General features: G+C 39.6%; 1 protein-coding gene across 5 annotated transcripts; it reads left to right on the top strand.

Moving 5' to 3' along the window:
* Positions 1-602: 602 nt before the first annotated feature.
* VPS39 (VPS39 subunit of HOPS complex) lies at positions 603-26576 on the top strand. Of its 5 annotated transcripts, none has more exons than XM_077180208.1 (26): positions 603-621; positions 4389-4454; positions 5208-5234; positions 5669-5733; positions 6505-6547; positions 7544-7638; positions 8870-8968; positions 9671-9763; positions 10913-11096; positions 11602-11722; positions 12079-12199; positions 12975-13104; positions 14298-14440; positions 15286-15429; positions 15998-16139; positions 16393-16479; positions 18444-18517; positions 19085-19183; positions 19409-19526; positions 20010-20138; positions 20605-20707; positions 21602-21647; positions 21985-22134; positions 22288-22422; positions 23045-23136; positions 24423-26576. In XM_077180208.1, the coding sequence occupies exons 3-26, from the start codon at positions 5216-5218 to the stop codon at positions 24496-24498; spliced, it is 2508 nt and encodes an 835-aa protein (XP_077036323.1). In that variant the 5' UTR covers positions 603-621; positions 4389-4454; positions 5208-5215; the 3' UTR covers positions 24499-26576. The 5 variants fall into 5 exon arrangements, with proteins under 5 accessions (XP_077036323.1, XP_054490058.1, XP_054490060.1 ...); XM_054634083.2 differs by lacking the exon at positions 603-621 and adding an exon at positions 2427-2607; XM_054634084.2 differs by lacking the exon at positions 603-621 and adding an exon at positions 2825-3368.

Genomic DNA, 26576 nt, shown 5'->3' with positions numbered 1-26576 from the left:
AAAGCTGCCTGATTTTAGCTCTTTAGTCCATGGTATATATAATGCAGTTATTCTCAACAGTTCTTTTTAAGATTGAAAATGAAGTCTGTCATTTGAAAAGCTAATGGAGATAGGGCAAATAATGAATTTCTGAAAAAAAAAAAAGTAAAAGAACCAACTAGTTTCCCTAATTGTATTAATGGTTCAATTATTAATTTAAATGCTAAAATAAACATAGTAGCAGTGTGGTGCTTTCAGCCTTTGACTTCTGGGGTCTTAGGCAGTCCTTGCAGCCTTCTACCCTTTTCATTCTTTTACTCATGTCTAGCAGTATTTAAAGTTGTCCTGAATTCCAAGGGAGCTTGTTGACCCCTTAGTTAGCAATTTTTGGTTTTTCACTTTTTAGCTGAGTTTCTGTGTTGGAAAGTAGCATCTGCTTCCTAGCCTAGAGCAGTGGTGTGCTGGGATGTGACTGCAGTCTTTATGAGCAGCTGTGTGATAACCCAGCTCCCACAGCCTTGTGTGGGCTGTGGCACTGGCATTGCAGGAGAGATGGCAGCGCATGAGCTGTGGGTGAGGAGCAGAGGCTGTGTTTGCAGGCTGCAGCAGCGTGGCCTCTCCCTCAGTAGCATGTTCGGTCAGGTATGTTGGATGTCCTTATACAGATCTTTGCCTCTTCTGAAACCTGATCTTCCTCCCAAAGACGTGTTGGCTCCCTGACTTGGAAAAACTTGGGAAAGCTTCGGTGAGCTAGCTTGCTAGAATGCTTGAAACCAGAAATCCTGCGGGTTGTTACCTTTAATTATGTAGTCAGGGAAGACAATTCAAATTTATACTCCTTCTTTCAAAAACAGACCATGCCAGCTGTTCTGAAGGCTTGGTGAGCTGGAGGGAAAAATGATCTGACATCTGCAAGAGTTTTTCAAGAAGCTGCTTGTAATAAGAAAAAGTAAATGTCTGACACGAGTGTTTTAAGAGTTCTTGTTCCTAATTAGTTCTGTATAGATTTGTTTGTTTATTTGTGAGAAGTAGCTGTTGGAATTGTAGCATATATCTGTAGCATATACCGTACAGAAAACTGGAAACATAGTAAAGAAGATGATGTTGACCAGCTTTTTGTTAGGATGACAAGATGTCCCTGTTAGGAACTCCAAAGGAGGTAAGTAGAGAGTGAGTAAGAGATCACATGCCCTGGTAAAGAAATGCCAGAGGCTTGATAGGCACAGACTGAGTCAGGATCATAAGACCTAGGGAAGGTTATGTTTATCTTATTCTGCAGATGTAGGGTGTGTGAGTTTGTGGGCTTTATTTATCTCATGTTCACTGTATATGGCATTTTATGTTGTATGCTGCATTGTAAAGTCTGAAGAGGGTAATGCTTCACAAATAATTTGCTCTCTGGACTACAAACATGGAAGGCATTATTAGCCAGTGTTACTGAAACATTTCCTTTCACTAATTGGTGCCATGTCCCTTTTCCTTTTGTGGGATCCTTGGTTAAAAAAGACAGCTATATGCCTGAGCCATAGCACCTTTGGAAATCTGGAGTTTTGCTGTCTGTGAGGAGGGATCTGACAGCACAGTTTTGTGCTTTAGCACAAAATGTTCATTCCTGAGGAGGAAAGAAGTTGGATGCAACAATGCCATGCTTGTTCTCCCATTCCTGTGCTTTGATCTTCCAGCACAGAGCATCCTCAGTCCCTGTTTTCTAAAAGTGGTCTTTGTTGGTAAAGATGCTTGGAGAATTTAGTACCATGTGCTTTTTGAGTTCAGTATAGTTAGTTTAGTTTCTAGGTCAGTGATTGTGAACGTTGCACCTCTCCATGACAAACATAAATGCAACCGTGGCCAGTTCTGGAAGGGGCAGACTAACAAGAAAGATTTCCTCCTGGAGACTGATATTCACTGGCCGAGTTAATAGGATAAGTTCATTAAAGCAAAACTTATGACCTCAAAAAAATAGACATGTGCTTGCAAGATATGCCTCGCTGCTCTCATCTGGTTATGCAGGTCAATTTTTGCCATTGCATCCCGGGTGACTTTCCTATTTTCTGTGGTTTGTGGTAGCCAACAGCAACCGGACACCTCCTGTAGTGACCTTTTGGGAAGACGAGAGTTTCCTACAGCCTGTCCAATTTCGGGCTGTATGAAGATGCATAAGGCTTATGTCAGGGTCCCCTCGATGCCGTGCCGACCCGCGTTTCCCGTTCGCGCCCGAGCCCCCGGGGCGGGCTGTTTGATGCCGGCGCAGAGCCCAGTTTTTGGGGCTGGGACAGGGCGCCGTTCCTGGTGGAACGCCCCCGGACTGTGCCAGCACCCTTGAGGAGTCCGCGGGGCGCCGGAGGCACAATCTGGGCGGGCTGAGCGCGGCGGGCGGGGCGGTGCCGGGACAAGCGGGGCGGTGCCGGCGCGGGCGGAGACGCGGTGCGGAAGCGGCGCCGGGCGGGCGCTGCCGGAAGGGGCGGGAGCCGCGGGGGCGCTTCCGTCGGGGCCGCTCCCGCCGGTGCCGCCTGTGCCTGGGCCGGGCGGCAGCCGGGGCCGGAGGAGCCGCCGCCATGCACGACGCCTTCGAGCATGTGCCGATCCTGGAGAAGCTGCCGCTGCAGATCGACTGCCTGGCGGCCTGGGGTGAGCCGGAGGGGCCGCGCCGCAGCCCGAGCCGCTCCGCTCCTCCGGCCCGGCAGCGTTCGTGCGGCTGCCGCACCATGCCCTGCCCTGCCCTGCCCTGCCCTGTCCTGTCCTGCCTCGCCCCGGGCCGGGGGTGGCAGCGCCCGGCCCGGCCGGCGGCACTCTTAGTGGCCGCGGCCCTGCCACCCCCCGGACCGAGCCGGCCGTGCCGGGGCGCCGGAGCCTCTCCCCAGTCCCGGCGGTGCCGAGTTCCCCTCCTGGGAGCGGCGGCGGTCGCGGGCCCCGCTGCCTTGCCCTGCCCGCCCGGCCGCAGCCCGGCTTTGGGGAGGCTGCCTGGACTCCCGGGGCTGTAACCTTGGGCCGCCTACTTTATTGCTAAAAAAGCATTCCTTGTGTTGTGACTTAAACTTGATTTGGAGGGCCGGTGGCGTATTGAAGTCTTAGATTTCGAATACGTTTGCACGTGTTAGTGATATATAATTGTGGGTTTTATTTTTGGGCATACTTGAGAGTCAAGATTTTGGTCAGGTGACTGCACCAGCTGTCCTAATGTTTAGGCTTGATAGGGCTTTTCAAAGCTGTGACCAGGTGCCATCGGATGTAAAATCAGCACCATCATGCAAAGTCGACAATTTAAAAACCTCCACACTCTATGGAATTGTGACCCTGATTAGTTGTTTTAAGAATTACATCCTGAATGATAATACTCCTGTTATTCATGGAGGTTTATGATGGAGTTATGTACTGGAGAGGATGTGAAGGTAGTTTATTCCTGCATTACAGCTTTTCTATTTTTCTCTCTTTGAATGTGTTTATTTTGCTGAACTAGGAAAAAAACCCCTAAATATACAGACTTATAGTAGTATGGTTTTGTAAGAAAGATGTGTAATTCTGTCTCTACAATATTTCTACCAAGTAGTAGAAGAAAGGCCTTGCAGGAAATAAGATTTTATTAAAATGCTAATTCCTTTGGTGATGAGGAAGTACTAGATGTAGAAGGAAATATCCATGTATGCTGCTTTCCTGTATGATATTCAGTGAGGAAGAAATTCAGTCATATTTCATGAGCCTGTAAAGATTTTATGCTTTTTGTATGGTATAAGTGCTGCAAAGAGGATGAGTCTGAAACTGTGCCTTAGAGTTTGTATAAAAAGGCCCTCCTTTATGAATCTTGAATGATTCTTTGTTGTCCGACCAAAGCAAAGCTAAGCTTAGATTGTCCTACCTAAGCAAAGCTGCCACACTCTCCTTCCAAACATAGCTGACTATTTCAGAGAGGCATTTTAAAATCCTGACTTAAAAAACTTAACAATCAAACCCACGTAAACTTGTTTTTCTTTCTGACAGTACTTCCCATTATGTAACACAGTTCCTCTCTGAGAGGTAATATAATGTCTGAAGAATAGTTTATTGCCTCTTTTGATGGCACACAAGATGCAATGAGTTGCTTCTTTATGTCTGTATGACATAAAGAAGCATCCAGTGGGATGTGATGGCCAGGCTGTTTATGCTGTTTTGCTGCCTGCTCTTTGGCTATCCTCTCCTGAGAGTTAAAGCTACTTCTGTGCACTCCCACTGGAGAGATGATAGGAGACCTGTGTAGTCACTACAGAAAATTTTTTTTGGTGTTTGAAGCAAGTTTCCAATTGTTCTGATAAATGTAACATAGCCCCATAATAGGCACTGTGAAGAAAATTAACTCTATCCCAGCAAAAACCAGCACAGTTGTGAAGGGTAAATTTTGTTGAACTAATTAGACTCTTTTTCTCCTGTCTTTGTAGAGGAATGGCTTCTTGTTGGTACAAAACAAGGGCATCTTCTGCTTTACAGGATCAAGAAAGATGTAGGTAAGTTGATTTTAAGAATGGCCCAAAAAAGTTGATTGTTATTTTTATTTCCTGCACTTTTAGAGCTGTAGTGATTTTAACATAAGTTAAAATTGCTGATTTTTTTTCCTATATAGAATTCCATGTATGTAAAGTATGTTTTAGCTCAGGTTTCTTTGTGTTTAAATATATAGTAAGCAACTTTAATTTTCATGAATACAGTGTACAAATATGTGTAAAAGCAATGCAGTGTACGAGTTGCCAGACTTTTGATGTGTGTTATCTTTAATGACTGGATTAGTGAGAGAGCAAATACATTCACTGGGTCCATGAAATTCATGGATGGGGAAGAGGGATAAATACTAACTTGTTTTGTCAGGTATTTACCCTTTCCCTTCCTCTTTGAGAGTCCTAAGTGCTCATACTCTGTTCTAGGAATGCCACAAATAGAACTATTCTATTTTTGCTTTAGTTAAAATTGATTTTCTCTAAAGATGTTTGTATTTCACATTACCTGCTATTATGTAGGATCTGATGTTTTTGAATGCAGTAGTATTTTGTAGCATGACACAGGAAAGTAAACACCAAATGTAAGTTTCCAAGTTCATCAGCTCTTGGAAGGATATTTGTAGCTACTTGGATTCTAGAGACTGAATTCAGCTTGATTTTTCTGGAACTTGTAGGTTGTCTGTCCAATTGGAATATGCTAGTCTTGAGTTGCTAGTGTCTTATCTCACATGGTAAATTTCTCCCCCTTTTTTGCATCAATGGCAGGAGAGGTTATGTCATCAGAAAGTGTCTGTAAGTCTTTCTCCCTAAAACTCCTTTAAAACCCTTGTGGTGTAGTGTTTATTCCTTGTCTATTTTGCAGTGATGTGCATCCTAGCAATTTAAGTTACTGATACTTGAGTAGTGTGGATAAAATCTTTCTGTATATTTTTGTATCTCTGGGTTTCAAATTACTTAAATATAATGCTTGCAATGTAAAACTTGGGCAAGGCAGAAATGTAACTACTGCTGAGGCCCTCAGCTGGGTACAAGGAGTGTAATTTACATTTTCACCTGACTGTGTAGAAGACCCTGTGATGCATTTAAATGCAGATGTGTTTAAGTGTCATTCTTCCAGTGTTAAGTGGCCAAGTTTGCTTTCATAATTATTTGTAATTTACTTAGTGTAAGACACACAGAGTCATGAGCAGCTTCAGTTTACATAGCCTCTTCAATCTTTCTGATAGGTTGCAACAGGTTTGAAGTGACACTAGAGAAATCCAACAAGAACTTCTCAAAGAAGATTCAACAGGTAGGAAATACCATCTTCTTGATGTGGGAACAGTTTTCAGCCAATAAATGAAATATCAAATGTACATGTGCAATCTCTGCTGTGCTTAACAAAAAAATTTCCCAAAGCTAAAGATTTTCTTAGAGGTGTAACAGCCAGATGGTTTTGCCCACTCTTCTCATAACAGAATAGGCTTGGTTTGATTGCTAAAGCAGGAACTGAAGAATTGGAACTTGCAGGTTTATTTTGGGCTTTTGTTAGCAATAGGTCTTCAATTGTTCTATGAATATTTGTAGAGATGATGGTAATACATCAACAGACTGTAATGTATTATTTGACTCTCAGATGACATTCTATAGGAATGTGAATGTAATTCCACTTACTTGAAATGTAGAAATAAAATAACTACCAGTCTTGCTGCCATTTTCTTTTTTTTTTTTTTTGAGAATTTCCTCTCAATGATTATATTGATTCCAGGAAAAACATCTTAAAGATTATGGATCCTCTCTCAGGATGCAACACTCTGTGTATGCTTTAGAAGTATTTTTGTACTAGTAACATAACAATGTTAAAACTTTTTCAATCAGCTTAGGTTGCAAATGCCAGCTTGTGAAAAGTTACACTGAAAACCTTTTTCAGTGTAATTGAAAAGAGTTGCAATAGCTGAAGGAAGCTTGCTCATGGAAAACTGCCTTTCTTATTATTTTGAGATTTTCTTAGACTATCTGTAATCAATCCTTATTGAGAGTTTTAGTTTATGAATGGAGTCACTAACAGCATTCTCCCTTTCAGATCCATGTTGTTTCTCAATTTAAAATTTTGGTCAGTCTATTAGGTAAGTGAAGAAAAGTGTTTTATATTTAATTTTATATTTAATGAGTTCTTCTAGATGCAGTTACTTGTCTGAATGTGGCACTCTTTCCATACACCAGCATAGTAGTCTGGTTGCTGAGAAGTCATTGTGTAGAGCTAAGCTTTGCATTTTGCAGAGGAAGCATTAAGCAGCATAGATTGAGAAGCAGCTTTTCCAGCTGGGAGAGCAAACCATTAATGCTGATTTGTGATTAGGAATGAAGAAGTAGGTGCATGCTCTAAAGTGTCTGTGTAAAATACAGTTTGTGTTGGCCCCTGTATGTACATGTATATGCATGCGTGTGAATCTGTGTGCACTGTGGGATAGGCACTGAAACTTCTGACTAAATTTGCTGGATGTATCAAACTTATCACTGATGTCTTGCACCAAATTCACTTTATATTCAGATGTGGTCTTCTTGTGTCTTGTGGAAGATTTAAGTTTGCTTGGCTCTGGCTTTCTTTAACTTCGGATCTTCTAGTGTGTTTTTTTGCTTATATTACTACTCACTTCTTTATGATCTCCAAGTCCCAAGTCTTCCAGCTCCAGGATTTGTAGATTTCTGCTGCTTGCATCCTTGTACATGCAAAAACAGTACCCTACATTTTCAGCTGTTCATTTTCCACTAATTTCAGGAGCCAGTTCAGAATGATCTTTGTCATGCAATTTTCCATTCTTGAGCTTGCTCTGTTCTGGCCTGCTTGCTGTCCCTTCCACTCTGCCTTCCCCTGCTTGGTTAGCAGTACCTTCCTGTAGTTTTACCAATGCTGCTGTTAGTCTTCTTTGCTGCATTTATTGTATTTGTATGTGTCTTAGCATTTTTCAGCTTTTGGGAAAACACTTCTTTTCCTTTCTTGCAGCTCTTAGTTTCACAAGTTCTTTTTTATATGAACATAAAATACGGTAACTTGCTTGAATTAGCAACACCTCTACATGTATTAAAATATTAAATAATAATTGGAGTTTTGTTTGAAACAGAAAATAACATTTACGTCCATGACCTGTTGACATTTCAACAAATCACCACAATTTCAAAGGCAAAAGGTGCATCTCTCTTCACTTGTGATCTCCAGGTAAGGGGAGGAATACAGCTGCACAGATGTCTTTACTGTTTGTAATTAAGATTCATCTTTCATGTTGCTGTATGGATTAGGTTTGTTATTTTGTGTTAGATGAAAATTTCTTGGGTACTAGTGCTTTTTAAAATTAGTACCTACTGCATTTGCTTAAGGCAATAGTTTTAAATTATTTTTCTTACTCCGCTTCACAAGGTATTTTCCTGTGCCTGTTGTGATTGCAGCTTTTGATACAGAAATTTTGATACAAGACTTCAAAGCATTTTTGTCCAATGCTAACTTTGACTCTTCTTTTTTGAAAGGTCCCCTTAATATAAAAGCCATTTCCTTTCCTTGCATTGCCAGTGCACTAGCTCATTGTGGTTTCCTTCTGCAAGCAATTCTATATGGGTTTTTAAAAAATTTTTGTTTCTCTTTATACGCTCAAGGACTCCTAGAGCAGTTCTGGTAGATTGAAGCCCTAAAATGGTTCTGTAGGGTGTAGCAGTCCTCTGTTCATTTGCTCTGGTTCATTGAGTGAGCAATTTCTAGTCAAGTGAGTTTCTTAGCCTGCCTATATCATTCAGACATCTTTTTCATAATCAGAAGAGATGGTTTAGTGCCCTTTATAATTTTTTGCATTTTTGCCCCATGGGAGCTTAATGTTAAATATTTTCTAGGAAGTACTTAGGGTTTTCTAGACATGAAAATGAATGTCTTTCAAAGCACCTTTACGTCTGGTCATTGCAAAGTGGCTTGTTGTTTGTATGTCCAGGCACTTAGCTTTCCTAGTATTTCTTGTCAAGAAACGTTTCCAACAGGTTAGAATATTAGATTATTAATGGTTTTATCTGTTAGTATAACACATTCTTTGTGTTCCATATCCTCACCTCTCCTATACTGCATAGAGTTCCAGCTATTTATCCTAGTTTCAGGGTTGAACTGATAGCTCTCTACTTATCCTCTGTTTGTGTGTGTGTGTGTATGCCTTTTGTGCTCTCTTAGTTTTTTTGGATTTCCTTGATGTCACAATCCCTGTCAAAGTTAGTTTTTAAGTATCCTGCCACCTCCCCTGCCTCCTTCCTCCCTCTCCCATGCTTCCTTTTTTGGGGAGTTCTCTTCTGTTATGGATGAACAAGGCTGCTCTTCAGTGGACAGCTTTGCTTCTAGCAGAGGCGTCTTTTGGTCTTGTCTTGCCTTACTTGGCTCCCTGTGAGTGCCTGTGAGTTAGGTCTGTCTGTTTTCACAGCAATCAGATACAGGGGAGGAGGTGCTGAGGATGTGTGTGGCAGTGCGCAAGAAGCTCCAGCTTTATTTCTGGAAGGACAGGGAGTTCCATGAGCTCCAGGTGAGTTGTGTTCTTCCTGTAGCCAGCATGTCTCAGCAGGGAGGGTCATTGCTCTTCACTGCTTGCCATGTTACTTGTGCCATTGCTGACTTTCAGAACATTGATGGTTGGCTCTGCAGAAATTTAACAATGGAACAGCAGAGAGAAGTGAAAACACATGTGTGAAATCAATGCCAGTTCATGGCATTTATAGTTTCATAAGTTAAAGTAAGGGCTGTGTGCTGTATTTTAATGTTCTGGTTGTAGTACACTTTTAATTACTTGACTTTCAAGTCAGTGAAATATATGAGCATGCATACCTTGCAAAAACATAGAAGTAGGTGCACTTCTACTCTAAGTATGTCACTTCTACTCTAAGTATATCACTAAGTCAGAAGATAGTTTCTGACAAGTGTAGAGAGCTGCAGTTGTGAATACTGGAATAAGAAAAAATAACTAATTGAAATGGGTAGAGCCTTTTCAGCTACAATACTCTACTAGAAAATTTTGTACTAAAAAATGATCATTTAACTCAGAGCACACCTCTTTACTGTATATGAGTCTAGCCTTTTTGCTGAATATTGCCATTCCTTGAGCAGTAGATGCTGGGCACAGGTGGTGGGGAATATGGTGTCAACAAGAGAGCAGCCTGTTACACTCTGTGTTGCCAGATTTGACTTTTGCTTTTCATTCATAACAACCAGTTTAACTTGTTTTCCTCAGGGGGACTTCAGTGTACCTGATGTACCCAAGTCTATGGCATGGTGTGAAAACTCCATCTGTGTAGGCTTCAAGAGGGACTATTACCTGATACGGGTGAGACGGGGCTGTGTAACAGTGTTTTAAGAAGATTTGGGAAGCAGCAGACACTATGGAGGCTGCTCCTGTGCTCAGGAATTTAGCTTACAGATTTATGGAAAACAGCATCTGGTACTTCTGCTATTTGTGGCTTTGGAAAGGGCAGTTTAAGCCTGTCCTTTTAAATGGATATTTGTCAGGAAGTCATTTTCTGTTTGTTGCTGTTGAGACCAGTGTTTGCAGCTCTTGCAGAAAAAAGGAATTGGGGAAGATACATTTTGTTTTGGCAACAATCTGTGTAAGCTCAGTTTGCATTTTATTTTATGTATTAAGAAATGAGATTAGCTCTAAAAGGACAAAGAGACCAAGAATAACTCATCTGGCACACAGTGAAGCTTACCCATTCTTTCATTTTTCATTCTCTAGCTGAACTGTAATTGTTTGAAAGCCTCTGAACTTACTGTTAATTTACTATTACAGTTTCCACTTAGACTTCATTTACAGCTATAGTTCATTCTTTTTTCTGCCTTTATAATTGGCTTCTGCAGATATTACAGGAAAATAGGATGAAGATGAGGTGCACCATACATGTACATGTATGCACATGGGTGGCAACAGTGATCTGTAGTCAAAAGGAAAACCACATGTAATTTTTACAGTCACTTGAAACTGATGCTGCTCACAAAAGAAGGGGTGCTTTTCTGCAGTGCTCTCCTAGATGTTGATTCCTGCCATTCTAGTGATAGGAGTAGTTGTGTAGGTGCTCAGGGGAAAATGGCTAGGCAGGTTTCTAGGCTTTTAGTTAGTTGGTTTTTTTTATGTGGCAGTGCTCACTCATGCCAGAATAAAAGTGTTAAAACTTTTGGCCTAAATGAAGGGTTTCGAGACTTTAGCTAATTTTGCTGCTGTGGTATAATGGATTTGATAAACTGGTGCTCAGCTACTATCATCACCTCAGACATAAAAGTAATATTTTTTTATTTCAGAATGATGTATAAGCAGGATGAATTATGATATGCAGAAGTTTAAAATTTGCACTTGTCCTGTTAGTGTTTATCCTGGACTGCAAAATCCCTCTAGGGGTTTTTGCTTTAGTCTTATGTAGCTTTGAAGAAAAGGTTATTGTGCAAAACACTTTTTTTCTTTTTATGTTCTTTATTATCCTAGGTGGATGGAAAAGGATCCATCAAAGAACTGTTTCCCACAGGGAAGCAGCTAGAACCATTGGTAGCTCCTGTAGCAGATGGAAAAGTTGCAGTTGGCCAAGATGATCTAACAGTTGTGCTTAATGAAGAAGGGGTCTGTACTCAGAAATGTGCCTTGAATTGGACAGATATTCCTATAGCCATGGGTGAGAAGTAGCAGTTTGTTTTTGGTTTTGTTTAAATTTAATTCTTTACTCTTGTGTATGTGATAAAATCATTATATTTGCAGTATTGTGAAACCAGCTGGATTTGGAGTGTGACAGGTTCTACAGTATTTTAAGTTGTACTCGGGGGAAGGTTTTGTTTGTTTTTGCTTCTTAGCCTTCTTTGCTTGTGGTCTGTGTGCCTCTCATAAAATAGGTGTAGTCCATATCTTTTATACAGGGACAAGGTCTGAAATGGAAGGTAGTGTGTTAAAGCACTGTAGATCTGGGTGCCTCAGAATTTCCTTATTGTGAATGATGAGCAAAAGGCTTGGTAGTATTCTGTGAGCAAATTGCTGTCAGTGTCAGGCACTGAGTTTTGTTTTGAGTATGTAAAAGGGGCACATTTCAGGGGGATGAAAAATTGAAGAGAAGCCTTAAGTCATAGCTTGTTTCCAGGAATGCTTGAGACCAATCAGCTGAAACGTTTCCCTTGTTTCATGAGCAGAACACCAGCCTCCCTACATCATTGCTGTCCTGCCAAGGTACGTGGAGATCCGCACCTTTGAGCCCCGGCTGCTGGTGCAGAGCATCGAGCTGCAGAGGCCGCGCTTCATCACCTCTGGAGGGTATTGATACAACTCACTGCCATTCTTGTCAGGCTGGCTGGCTGCATGTAGCATGCTGAAAAACTGGGAGAAGAGCAGCTTTTCTGACTCTCACCTTAAGATGTAGCACTGAAGCAATCTGTTGGGTTTTTATGGAGATTGGTGGAGGCCATACCTTGAGGAGGAAAGGATAGAATTGAGGGTCTTTAAGAATTTGTGACGCTGGAGATAGTCTTCTTTCTGCTTTGCAGTAATGCTCCAGTTGCTCTTGCATTGATGCATGTTTCTATTATGGGATTGGGATTCTTTTAGGATAGGGTATTCCTTCTTTCTGAGCACTGAATCCTAATAATTGACATTTTTTGTCTTGTTTACAGCACAAACATTATATATGTGGCAAGTAATCACTTTGTTTGGAGGCTCATTCCAGTGTCCATAGCCACACAGATCCAGCAGCTTCTGCAGGACAAGCAGTTTGAGTTGGCTTTGCAGTTGGCAGTAAGTACTCAAAAACTTGAGTTTGCAGTGGATGCAATTGTGCACAAGTATACAAAGGGATGTTTGCCATCTGGTAAACTATAATGAGTCCAGTAATCAGTCAGTATAACCTCCCAACTGTCCACTTTGCACAAACTGGTAAACTCTAGACTTAGTTGAAACTGAAGTTTTAGTTTTGTGCTGCCATTACTCCATATTGATCTGTTGTGGTGTAGATTTTGAGAAATCATCTTGTATATGAAAGATTATCTTTTAGCTGTTTGATTGGCTACCTTCTTTTAGAATTTGAAATAATTTGGGCTACAGAGTCTGTAGACTGCTTGTAAAACAGTGTATTTTAGAGTTGTGAGTTTTGTCACATGAACTTTTTTTGCATAATATTACTCCTGAAACAATAATTTGTTAGAGATACTGATGCTGTATGTTTCATTATACTATTCAATTTACTGCGTTAAAATTTTTTGGTTTCTGGAAACTCCCCTTAATTAATTGCATTTTGAACTGCTGACTTGAAAAAAAAATTTGAAAAGGCAAATGAATGAAGAGACGTTTGCTGTGATGGAGCAGGTATAGAGGTAACCAGAAGTAGCTTTCAGACCTTGCAGGTTACCTCAGTGACACAATAAGCATAGACAGGCACCAGCAGTGTTCCCTTTGAGAGATTATCTTTTTTCTTCCTACTCTCTCCACAGGATAATGCTCCTCTTAATTCTCCAGCGTGTTTCTATCTCCTGTAAACTCTGAGAGTTTTTAATGTTTGTTAATTTCTATGCAGGAAATGAAAGATGATTCAGATAGTGAGAAGCGACAACAAATCCACCACATAAAGAACCTCTTTGCCTTCAACCTGTTCTGCCAGAAGCGCTTTGATGAATCCATGCAAGTTTTTGCAAAGCTTGGTACAGGTAAATGCTTGGGTTGGCATTGAATCACTTCAGTTAGGAGGAATGAAGTCAAGTTCACTGGCTATTTTATGGGTTTTTTTGTTTGTTTTGTTTTTTGTATGGGTTTTTCTGTTTTGTTTTAGTTCAAAACAGTGCTATCTTGTGCAGATCAGTCCCCTGTGAACAGCAAATAGCCTGGGCAGCTATTTAGTTATTTTTTTTAGTTGAGCTGGTGATTACTTACTTAATAACTTAATTAACTACACAATTAAGTACAACTAAATACTTAATAAACTACACTTAGTAAATTAAGTTAAATCAGGACTTTACCCTTTTTACAGAATATCTTTGTATTCTTGGCTATTTAAAGCATGCACAGCATGTGCCCAGACCCTTTGAAGCTGAATGTTTCAGCAGCTGCTAAAAGCCTACTTGTAGCTTGGAATGAAAAATATGGAACATCTGTAGGTTTGGAAAATCATTGGACTCAGATGAGGACCTTTAATCCTTGGTTTAGCTGAGATGCTGAAACCAGGTAGCTGTCCTGTGCTTTTGGAAGTCACAGTAATCTCTGATACTAGGTCATACTAGGGCTTGAAGACTGAACTGTACCATAGAATAGTGCTTAAGACTGAGATTCTTTTTACTGGTGGCAGAATTCTCATGTGCATTTAAACCTATAGTTTATTTTCATGATGCTTACATAATACTTACTTTGGAAAACTACAGAGAAAGACAAGGGCTGAGAACTCAAAGTATTTTGAGCTTGAATTAGAGGATAGTAATTTTGAATTTGCTTAAGTTATGTGAAAACAGGTGTGCATTAGTTACAGATGGTACTATTTAGTTCTTGTTTCAAAAGTGCAGTAAATCTACTCTTAAAACATTGTTTGTTCCTAGAAATCCCATCTTACTGTCAGAGAGGTTAATGCTAGGAATCTGCAAGAAGAGCAGTAAGATTGTAATAATGGCTTGTCCTCCAAGTGTGCCAAGTGCAGGTTGGAAATTCCTGTGCTTGGACTTCAAAACATGTTTTACTCTTGCTTCTTTTGTGTTGTTTTAGCTTCTTTTCTCTAATGAACAAATTTTATTTAGACTCTAGAACCTTGTGGATGTACAAGTAGACTGCAGACTGCTCTGTTAGAAAGATAAGCTTACTCTAAGTTTGCAAAAGTAATATGAATGGTTACTAATACCAGTTATTTTTTGCATAGATCCCACTCATGTGATGGGTCTGTATCCTGACCTCCTGCCCACAGATTACAGGAAACAGCTACAGTATCCCAACCCCCTGCCAGGGCTCTCTGGGGCAGAGCTGGAGAAGGCACATTTAGCTCTGATAGACTACCTAACTCAAGTGAGTGCTCCTCTACCTGGTTTTAGAGCAGGATTACTCAGTTCTAGCATGCTTTGTTAGCTTTGATGTGCTGGAAACAGTACACCTAGCCCAGCTCTGTCATGCTAGCCTTAATGGGCTGTCTTCATGGCTGGAAAATGTGGCAGCAGCCCCTGAGTGAGCAGGGGAAGTGGAACACATGAGATACCCCACAGATATGTGGAAAACATCATGTGTGATTTGGACAAAATTTCCTTATGGAGTGGTTCTGACTATGAGTCCAGGATTTTATTTCTAGTATCCTGCTGAAGAGAACTTGAGCACTTCATTTTTTTTGTTTTTGTTCAGTGATTATTATTAACGACACTCTGTCCAGGAGATAGGTTGAGGGCATGCAGTAAAAGGTGGAAGGGGAATTAATGGGCCTTTTAAGTTCCTGCCCTCTTTGTTTTGTCTTAACTGGAACCTGAATTGTTTGGTTGCCATCCTTAGTATAGTAAAAGGAAGCTTGTGCCTAAAGGAGGATAGATTTTATGCCTAGTAGTGCAAAATCCAAATTGTTTTCCAAATGTTTCCTGACTTCTCTAAAATGTCTGCTCAGGTTAACAGGATTTCCTTCTGACAATTTTCTCAAGACTCTGGACATTTTTCAAAATTATAAATATGCAAAAAAATAGATACACCTGAATATGGTTGTAAAGTTCGTGATTAATAGTTAGCGACAATAAAATTCTTTGGGAAACAGTTGATTAAAAGAAGTTATTAAATTGGCTTAATTTAGTCTTTGTAGATGGTGGGTTATATCTGCTGAGGTGAGCTGTAGAAATCCATCTTTTCCTGTTAAAATTTCATTTGTTGTCCTGCAGAAAAGGAGTCAGCTAGTGAAGAAGCTAAATGATTCTGATCATCAGTCCAGTACCTCACCCCTCATGGAAGGAACACCCACGATCAAATCCAAAAAGAAGCTGCTACAAATCATTGATACCACCCTCTTAAAGTGTTACTTGCATGTGAGTTTCTGTCTGACCTAGAGGCTTTGCCATGGGAGCTCTGATGGAATTTCAGACTGAAACATTTAAGGAGGAGGATAAGGAGCTACTGCAGAAAGGCTCACACAACTGTCTTTCTTTGATCTAAAAATAATGTGTAAAATCTGAGCATTAACTAGTTTCCTCTCTGGTCAGGAAGCAGTTTCAGGGAATGAGGCAGATGTCTGTCCCTGGTTGCTGCCTCTGTCAGAAGAAAGTGGCTGTGGCTGTGTATTTTGAAGGTCTAATGAATGCTTTTATTGCCTTATACTGGTAAACAGAGGAAAGTAGGATCTTGGCTGTTTTGATATTTTTCAAAGCCTGACCTCTGTTGTTGAAGGGGAGTAGCTTTGGTGTGTTGTTTTCTTTCTGTCTTCAAAATTACAGAAATTAACATGGACCTTACTGTAAGGTATTAAACTGTCATTTCTTGTTTTTCTTACGCTGTGAGGCTGCCTTCATCCCCTGCCCCCACTTCCAGCTTGTTTTGTACTGTACACTTAGAAGGTACACTTCCAGTGAAGTTTAAGTGCTCCCTATTCTCTTGCAGACAAATGTAGCACTGGTGGCACCACTGCTACGTCTGGAGAACAATCACTGCCATATTGAGGAGAGTGAGCATGTACTAAAGAAGGCACACAAGTATAGTGAGCTGATAATACTGTATGAGAAAAAAGGTCTGCATGAGAAAGGTAATTTTCAAGTTGGGGGAGGAGAAGGAGTAGAAGCATGTGTTCTTTGTGTTGTGTTTTGACTTCACTAAGTAGGCAGTATTCTGAAGAGGCTGTTTAATTGCTATCTTGTGATTAAATCTGTTACAATTTGGTCTCTGTTCAAAACAAAACTTTGTTTTGTCTTCAATAGCATAACAGGGAAAATGCACTTTTTTGTGCTTCATGTTGGAGCTAGCAGTTACAAAGGAATTGACTTCTTTTCATTTGAAAGCATTACAGGTACTGGTGGATCAGTCAAAGAAAGCCAACTCCCCTTTGAAGGGTCATGAGAGGACAGTGCAATATTTGCAGCATTTGGGTGAGTGTGAAGAAGAGCAGTGTTTTTGTGAGTTTTTATTTTTGTTTGGCTTAGTGGTTATTCTACTGTTTGGCAGCTTTCTGGAGGCTATCAAGCTGAAAGGGTATCCTTGTTATCTTGTTTGGTTTCTTGCATAATGCAACCTTCAAGTATTAGCTCAAGGGATTCAAGTTTCATTGAAACTTAAATATCTTTGGTAAACATTCCTTATTTCTGATTAAAATATCCACTGGGAGAAAATATAATTTGAATTTTCTTCCAGTGATGAAGAGTGAAGTAGAAAATAATTCTGAGTGAAGTAGAAAATGCTCTTAATCTACTCTTTTCTGTCAGTTTCTGGGGATTAAATGCAATATTCTAGGTAGTTCTCAAGTAATTACAAATTCCTCCAGGCTTGTAGCTATGATCTTTTAAGTCAAGTGTGTATTACTGATGGGTATTTAATACTAGCCTTGTGTCATAGAGTAAGCACTTGTTTATTGCATCAAAGCAAATATTAGCTGTGTGATTGACCATCAACAATATGCTTTGTCATTGTGCAGGAGAATTATTTATTTACTGGGGTGGTAGATGGTTTTCTGTGTTGCATTATTCTTTTATCTTTTAAAAAAGGTTCTGCAGAACCTTTTCCTATTGTAGCTCATGTTTAAATGAAGGATTTCTTACTGAGGAAGTTGAGAAATCCCCTGCCTGTGGCCTGTGGGAATCCCCATGCAGATGAATGTTATGTGCTGAGGGGAGCCAGTTGTTCTGTGGGGCAGTTTGGTGTTTTCCTTTTAGTATACTGATCAATAAGCTTTGGTAGTTATTTAATGAGCTGCTTCTCTCCTCCTGACGTTCTCACTGTTTTGAGTAGGTTTTAACTTCATGTTTGATTTGCTTGCGATTTCAGCAAAGACACCTTGATCAGTGTTTTGGCAGGGGGCTATTCTAATTAATGTCACATTTCTTTATAAGGAGTTAGTTTTCATGTAAAACAGAGTCATACTTCCATTTCTTGTCCTGTCTTTTTTAAAATTTTCTCTGTGAGGCCAGTATGCCCTGTAAATTCAGAAAGTTAATAGAGTTCAGCAAAATTCAGGCCAACAAATTTATTGCCATTTGCCAAGTCACACTTTTGTTACTGAAACTTTTAGATTGGCTCTTCTGGGAGCTATTTCAATTGTTTTACTTTACAGTGCACATCATCTGCATTTTTTAAATTTATTTTTTGAATTCTGCTAATATGAAGATGCTGCTTGCTTTAAATATTGTGGGATGGAGAAAAGCAAACAATGACTGCCTTTTTATAGGGTTGCTTTAAGTTTCTGTTTCTTGTGTAGTGTTGTCATATTGTGTTATGTTGTTCAGGCAGCAAATGCCTCAGTGATTCTGAGCAGGAGGGTGAGGGGAAAGTCTTGTTTCCTAACGTGTTTTATTAGTATTGTGAACCAAATTGTCCAAACTATAGTATTCTTTTTAAAGGGGCAAGTCCTACATTTTGCTAAAAGCTGAGAAGCTGTTACTTGTCATGTAGTTTCTATGCCAGTTACTTCAGCACTATGATGCTTTACTACTTGTTATAAAGTATTTGACCATTTGCTGTAGAAGTCATTAGACTGACAGGCTGGAAACGGACTGAAGGAAGTTACACAAGTGAAAAGTTCACTGCCTCTGTACCCTAATTAAAACAAGTTGAAAGGGAAGACTTTTGGAATGTGATTAAGGCAACAGATCTTGGTTTTGGGCTGAATTCTTTACATTTGGTGACACTTAGTATTTGAGTTAATTTTTGTTTTGGTTTGAAATCATGTTTGTGAAGCAATGAAATTGTAGCTTTGGGATGAGTGATTTGCTTGACTTGAGCAACAACTGGATTCTTCATGTAAATGAAGCTTTGCTGGCTCTGAAAGCATCTGCTTGTGTTGTGAATTGATAGAGAGTTAGAATTTTAACAATAAGCACTGCTGCTTTTTGTATTCCAGGCACAGAGAACTTGCACTTGGTATTTTCCTACTCTGTCTGGGTGCTAAGAGATTTTCCTGAAGATGGACTGAAGGTTAGTGTGATTGAAAGAGGTTCCTTGTTGTTGACCTTCTTAGTGCAGTATATGGAATTGGGATAACTCATTGTAAGAATCTCATTAATGCTAAACCAAATTAAATATATAATTTTTGTTTTCTGGCTTCAGTGCTCATGTTAGCAGTAGATAAAACAGGTCAGTCTTTCACTTTTTCTTATGCTTTTCCATTCTCGGAAGACCTTATAATAAATAGCTAGGATATTGATAGAACATGTTATTGATGCCACACTTTTGCACAAGAGCCTAATTGAGTATTTAAATGTCAGGTGTTGATTTGCCTATAAAATTGGCTCCCTGTATTTGGGAGGTGTTGGGCTCTGTAAGAAAAGAGTTCACTCGGGCAGAAGTGGGGATGTTTGATAGTCTTTTCAGATGTGAAGTAAGTTCTCAGTGCCTGAATAAGCTGCTCAGATCTTTTTTTGTACTTCTTGTTCACTCTTTGGACATGTGATGATATGCTGGGCTTCAGTGCCTCAAGAGAAAAATATACTGTGGCACTTAAGAAAAGAAAATCACCAATTGGAATAAAATTTTATTTAACAGATATTTACAGAAGACCTCCCTGAAGTGGAAGCTTTGCCACGAGACAAAGTGCTCAGTTTCTTGATAGAAAATTTTAAAAGCTTGACTATTCCTTACCTGGTAAGAACTCAATCTCTACTACTGCATTTTACCTCCAGTAAAACAAAATATTACCTGTAAGACCTTAGTTCTTCAGGAGCTGGAGCCTGTTGAGCAAAGAAAACATAATTAAAATACATGAAATCCTGAGGTCAAGCTTTGTAAAGGCAAGCATGGAACTGTTCCTTATAAAGAATTACATCCCAGAGGAAGTGTCTACAGCTGAGCCTTAACATGTATTTACAGGAGCACATCATTCATGTCTGGGAAGAAACTGGTGCGGACTTCCACAACTGTCTCATCCAGCTGTACTGTGAGAAAGTGCAGGGCTTAATGAAAGAATATCTCAGTTCTTTCCCTGCAGGTATGTCTAGCCTTTTCTGGTGGGAGGACCAGGAGTATGGGAGAGCAAAGGGGAGCCTTCATATTCCATGTTGTAATCCTTCCCTGTTGAGATCCAGCATAAGATACCTTAGTGATGGAGGGAACTGGAAAACATGTGGGTTTGTAGGACAGTCTAGTTTGTTGCCTCTCAAGAGGCCTTTTAAGGGACCAAGCAACACTTTGTTCATAATTAAGTTGAATGGCAGCTACTGCTCCCTGACTTCTGCATGTTAAGGGTAGGGAAGGGTTTTGAATAACTTGAGTATTGGTTTAACCAGCCATGTGATGTGTTTTTAGGAGCTGAAGTTAGTTTGGCGGGTACATGACAGCCCCAACCCATGTAACAGTTCTATCATCATTTAGTTCCTCTTCATAATGATTTGTGTGTCTTCTAGTACAGACTAGTGTATAGTGTAGTGAGTTAGTTGTAATAATTTAGCTAATGTTGTTTTCTTTCATATAGATAGAGCTCCAGTGCCTGCTGGAGAGGAAGGAGGAGACTTGGGGGATTACCGGAAGAAGCTGCTGCTTTTTCTGGAGAAGTCCAGCTGCTATGAACCTAGTCGACTTATCAGTGACTTCCCCTTTGATGGTGAGTTCTGTTTCTGTAGGTTAACTAAACCCTAGCTTATTGCTTACAGCAAAACTTCCTCACTTATCATAGAGTCATGGAAACTAGAAATAGAGAAGATGACTCTATCTGTAGTTGTAGGCCACTGGTGTGTATCCTAACTCTGTTTTTGCTGGCACAACTGAGTTTACCAGTTTCTGCAAGATTCCTCTAACTGTTGACCTAAGACCTTGTGGCACCTCCCAGCTATTTAGCTGAACTTTGTGATTACCCTGAGTTGCTCAATAGATCTGAAGGTAGTTGTTTCTTAAGGTGACTTAAGAATTCAGAAAAGATTTCTGAGACTAGTGTGAAATGTAGACTTAGAGTGTCAGTATAACTCATACTGTAGCCTGAGCACAGATTAATACTTCCTTCTGTTAGTCTGGGCACTAATTTTGTAATTTCTCTGTATAGCTATTGATTTAATCCTTCATGGTATCACTAGGTCTCCTAGAAGAACGTGCTCTGCTCTTGGGTCGAATGGGGAAGCATGAGCAAGCTCTGTTTATTTATGTTCATATTTTGAAGGACACCAACATGGCTGAAAAGTAAGGATTCCTTTCTTTTATAGTTTTTGCATTTTTGCAAGACTTATTTTGCTGACTGCTCTGTGGATAGGATGTGTAGTGAAATGTTGCTATATGTGGAGCCATGAACATTGTAAGTCTTCACGATCTTCTGTGTTTTCACATTTTATTGGCCTTGAACCTCTTCTGGGTGTCTGTTTATTACAGATGCTGCTTGCTGGCCCCTTGAGGTTTGCCTTTTCGTGCTCTCATTGTGCTTTAGAGCAACATGACCATCATCAATGAGTTAATACTTTTTTAACTGTCCTTAGTCTGTGATCTTGTGTGTTGTTTTGCTTCCTTTCTGTTTGGAGAGATGTTCGCTAGCCTACATTAAAAAGAGCTCTTGTTAGTGAAGATACAGCATTTTTTTATGTGTTTTGTGTCAGGGAATCTCCTGAGTGAATCAGAAGTACTCAGGTAAAAATAGAATTACCCAACACTGGCAGGTGTATCTGAACACAGGGACCTGTTCCCCATAGCTGTTTGTGATTCAGATAGACTAATTAGATATATGTACACATAGATTTTTATGCTGTGATGTGTTGATTGGGGATATCTTTTCCCTCTTTTTTCTTACACAGCTAAATTCTATTTGGCTTCTGCATTAAGGCTTTTTAAGTTGATTGGAAGTGGGAGACTTGCACAAAACTTTGCTTCTCTCAGTATTGTGATGCAGAGTGAACTGTGTAATACTGATGTGCAGTTTGATGAATTGATCTGAATCAATTCATCAAACTGCACATCAGTTAAGTGTACAGTCGCTTAACTTGGATGACTTCAGTAGTAATTAAATGTTAATTTCTGTAAACTAATTATTTGGGTCCTGTAACTGTTTCTGTATTTCTCTTAATTCTTCTCTGTTGATTCTTCTAGCTACTGCCATAAACATTATGACAGAAACAAAGATGGCAACAAAGATGTAAGTAGCTTCTTGTTCAGTAAGGAAGTAGAAGGCTATATATATACACCTTGTTCAGGACTTGAAAGTTCTTGCTCTGTATAGACTTCTTCAGGGTTTGTGTAGTGTATAGGAACCTGTGTATAATCTCTTGGAATTTAGGAACTCCTAGATCATCGTGGGGTGTTTTTTTGTTGAGAATGTTACTGTATCATTGGATTTGAGCCTACATTAAGAGCTGTTTAAATGAGCAGTGCACAATTTTGGATGGCAGGGGTATAACTTAGTACCATTGCTGGGTTTTACCAGCACTGTCAGCTGTGGATAGGTGCAACAATTTCCCTTGTGTGTGCTGCAGGTGTATCTGTCCCTGCTGCGCATGTATCTCTCCCCACCCAGTGTTCATTGCCTGGGACCCATCAAGATGGAGGTGCTGGAGCCTCAAGCCAATCTGCAGGCTGCTCTGCAGGTTTTGGAACTGCACCACAGCAAACTGGATACCACTAAGGTAAGTCAGATCTGTAAGTACTCTGTGCTGTTGGCAGGAAGCTACAGAAGGTACTGGAGTAGGCGAGTGAATGGAATGTGTCAATCTAAATGTGTCAATTTCTATTCTGTTTTGGTCTCTATTTCTCCTTAACTTTTTCTAACTTTGTTCCAGGCAATAAACCTACTCCCAGCAAATACACAGATCAGTGAGATTCGCATCTTCTTAGAGAAAGTACTTGAAGAAAATGCTCAGAAGAAAAGATTTAATCAAGTGCTCAAGAACCTTCTCCATGCAGAGTTTCTGAGGGTAAGCATCCACCACCTGTTATTGATTGGTATTGCAATTACATAATAGGATGGAGGAAATGTTACTTCTTTGCCCCAGGAAAATACCCATTGCACATACAAAAGATGGCAACAAAGATGAACATATTTTAAAATATGTTCAAAATGAAATTTACTGTTTCTTATAGGGGATGGGTGTCCTGTAGACAGTGCTGTAATGCACCCAAAATTAAATGGGAATTATGTAGCTTGAACATCCTTTTTGCAGGAGATGGTGTGTACATTCATTTTAGTTTGGATGAGGTGTTTGTCTTTGCTCACTGTGCTGAGGTGTGCACTGCAGAATCATCTCAGACAGCTTGAACTGGGGAAAGCAGTTCAATTGTACATTTTAACACTCCTTTAGTGGTTGAATGCCTTAGGCTGTGGACCAAGGTAAAAGTAAAACCCTGTGATTCATATAGTGTGGGTTTTGGGTGTTCAGTACCACCTGCTCTGCTCCACAGAACAGCTTCTTTTGTGCTGCACAAGTTGGTAATGTAGATACAGCCACTGACAGTTAAATGTTGTGATGCTTTGCAGTTTCATCCGACCAAGGCGTGGCATTGCTTTTTGAGCAGCTTGGGGTTTTTGTCCTTCTTTAGGTCCAGGAGGAGCGGATCTTGCATCAGCAAGTAAAGTGCATAATTACAGAGGAGAAGGTGTGCACTGTTTGTAAAAAGAAGATAGGTAACAGGTGAGAGAGCTGGGTAAACTGAATCAAATATTAATCTGGTACACTTTAACTAAGAATGTTGGAAAACTGGATGTATGTATAGCCAGAGAGAACAGCAGTATGAGGGAGCTGTTTGAAGAGTATTTGAATTACAAATTACATTTCTTAGCTGAATGGTTAGGAATACTTTAAAGCTTTGGTCAGTGAATTTGCTGCAAGAGTTTAATCCGCCTTGCAACAAAGGAGTATAAAACCCTTTTAGAAACTCCCAAGAGTTCTTATTTCATAACTCTGGAAGGCATGAAATTGGTCCTCATACTTAATTTTGAAAACTTTGTAAGAACACTGCCTTTCTAAGAACCTACTTCTTGACTAGAATTGGGGAGGATGATATAAAGAATTTTAAGCTGAAATACACGTGTAGTTTTCTATATCTGATGGCTTCATGGCTTCCTGACTGATTTATGTTTTGTAGCAATTTATGTTTTGTACATTCATTAGGATGTTTAAAAGTAGAACTAATTTGCTTGATTATTTGGATGCCAGTGACCCTGAGATGAGCTCAGTTAGTTAGAGCATGGTGCTGATAACACCAGGGTTGTGAGTTCAATCACTGTACTGACCACTTATTTAAGAGTTGGACTCTTATCCTTGTGGGTCCCTTCCAACTCAGAATATTCTGTAAATCTGTGAACTTTTCTTCTACCGTTCCTAGTAGCTAATATAGAATGCAAATTTTATTTGCACTTGTTTGTTTTTTTTTTTCTTTCAAGTGGAGGGAAATGCTACATGATTCAGTCATTATTTTCTTCTTGATGGGAGCCCTTCTGAGATATGAGTAGCATTAACAATGATAGGGAAAGGTTCTTTTCCCAAAACATTTTTTAATACACAGTCTAAATATTGCTACGCATATTAAATTTTTTCTTCTTAATATTCAGCATGTAGCTTCAGCATTAAAATTTGCATATGCAATATTGTTTTGATAGTATAGAATTTTTCTGGTACTGTTAAGTTCAGCAAGATTTTGAAGCTTGTCCCTCAGTCTTTAAATTGCTGCCAGTGACTTCCAAGTAAAATGTGCCTGCAGAAATGAAAATAGATTTTAAAAACCTCCAAGCAAACCTCTTGGAATATCCATAGAATTCTTTTCTCTATTTTCTCTTTAATATGTTCAGGCTATAGTTTAAAAAAGTGTCACTATCATGTGTCTCTCTCTAATTCTGCCCAAGTTGGATGCTCTTGTTTGAATATGGAAAACAATGTTTGTCTTGACAGCTGATGTTTGTGTTTTATTCTCTTTACAGCGCATTTGCTCGATACCCTAACGCAATAGTTGTGCATTATTTCTGCTCCAAAGAAGTCAACACACTGGACACCTGACCTTGTCATGGTCAATAATCCCAACATTTATACAAAATTCAGTACTGATGACTAAAGAAGTTGATGTGTCTGAGCATTTTGAGGCTTGTTGCTAGGTTCTCTTAAACTGGGTAGAAATCATTTGTATCTGTGGACTGACTGTACCTACCCAGCAATGTTGATTTACTAGAAAATTACTTTACCCATGTTGTTACAGTGCTGGCAACTACACTGAACCTCTCAGTCCTCAGATGAAGAATAGAAACTGATTTTTGTAGTGACTTTTGTAACACACTCCAGCCTTGCAAATGAACCGTTAGACAACTGTTGGACGTTCACCACAAATCAAGTCTTACAATAAAATGTACTTTCTTAGGGTGGCAATGTTGTGATTTGGCCTTGTATGTAAGTATTTATTCAAAAAAAGAAAATTCCCTGAAAGTCTTTGCAGCCATATCAGCATTGCATGGAGATCACCAGATGTTTGTCATAGAGGAGGCTTCTGTGTCTGTTTCCAGACTTAGGAAGTGCAACTTTTATCTCAGCAACAGAAATGATTTAAGTGCTGGCCAAAGGACTCTCTGTTGATATTTGGTGGTTTTGCCTGACCTTCTGGTAAGTTGTTTCACAGGAGGTAATCAGAGAAATGCTAGGTACCACTAAGAAGCTTTTTTTCCTTTTTGTTTTAGTTTGAGAACTATAAATTGAATTAACTTGTGTGTTGTTTGCACTGACTGTGTTCACTCTTAATGTGAGTGGAAGCTCAGAGACTGTTGGAAGAAGTTCACATCTGCACTCAAAGGAAAAAACAAAGAACATCCTGTAAAGCAATTTCTGGAAGGAGTGAACTCTAGTTACTGCTTGAGCTTCTGGACAATGCTTGAGACTTATGTATATAAATTCTTTAGTCTCTGGTTCACTTTCCAACACTGAAGTAAAATCCAGACTGTTTCAACATCTGTGTGTTTGAAATGCTCTAGAACTGCATTCTGTTCAGGCCGGTACTGTTCTTAAAATTATCTTGGGCCAGAAGTCTTAACACAAGAACTAAATTGTACCATACTCACTCTAGACTGTAATATTTTTGTCTAACTTATTTTTTCAGAAACTTTAATCAGTTGCAGATTGGTATGAGGGACAAAATGTTTGTTGCAGAAAGAATCTGTGGAGTGGTAATGAAAAGGCAGCAGTAGCAAATAACCCAGTGGAGGGACTGTTTGACTCCCAACATCCTGGTCTAGCAATACTTACAAATAAATCATTATTAAGTGGTATGGAGCATGACATGTAACTACCAGATATCACATCTTAAAGAACAAGCTGATGAAGAAATCTGGTCTGCCTAAAGTGTAGTTGAACCTCAGTTAACATCATAGGTTTACTTAAATCGTGTGAGGTTTTTTTTTAGGAACAGATCTGCTGTAGGCTGAAAAGAGTCCTAATTCACTTTCATTTGCCAGTGTTAAGAGTTTCCCTTGATAACTGTTTTTTCCTTGTTCATATGTGTTTGTATTTATTGTTTATACATTCTTCTGGATTTCTTGGTCCAGTGTTTTGCTTGGATGTCTTGGGCAGTGTTGCTACTGAATACTTTCTGCAGAGGCTGGATAGAGGGAATCTGTGGTGTTAATGTTTTTAAACTTGTATTTCTTCTGTTTGAAGAAGAGAGCCTAAAAATACTTACACTAGATTTGCACATGCTGTATAGATCTTTATATACTAGTTCAGGTACGGAGGGAAGATGGTTTGGGAGAGTTGTGTTTACAGGTCATAGAGAATGAAGAAAGGGCATTTAAAAAGACCTTGCATTCTTTGTATACAGATATAACAATGCTACTCTGATTTTTACTTATCTTATGTTTAGTACTGGTAGTATGATTTTTATTTGCCTTCATTATCTGTTACCAGGATCTTCATTGTACTCTTATTTACAAGACTAAAGTTGTGCCTCTGTTCATCTCCACTGCATACCTTTTACAGAGATGTGGTTTGTGCTGTACTTTTTTTTTTTTTGTTGGTTCATACAATGTGCTTTGGGTTTCCTAACCATACAGCAGGTTTATCTAAAGCAATAGGTTGTAATAAATATCGTGAACCAG

Source organism: Agelaius phoeniceus, chromosome 6 (assembly GCF_051311805.1).
Source record: "Agelaius phoeniceus isolate bAgePho1 chromosome 6, bAgePho1.hap1, whole genome shotgun sequence".
In the NCBI taxonomy this organism is placed as follows: domain Eukaryota; kingdom Metazoa; phylum Chordata; class Aves; order Passeriformes; family Icteridae; genus Agelaius; species Agelaius phoeniceus.
This window is presented reverse-complemented; position numbering and strand designations above follow the sequence as displayed.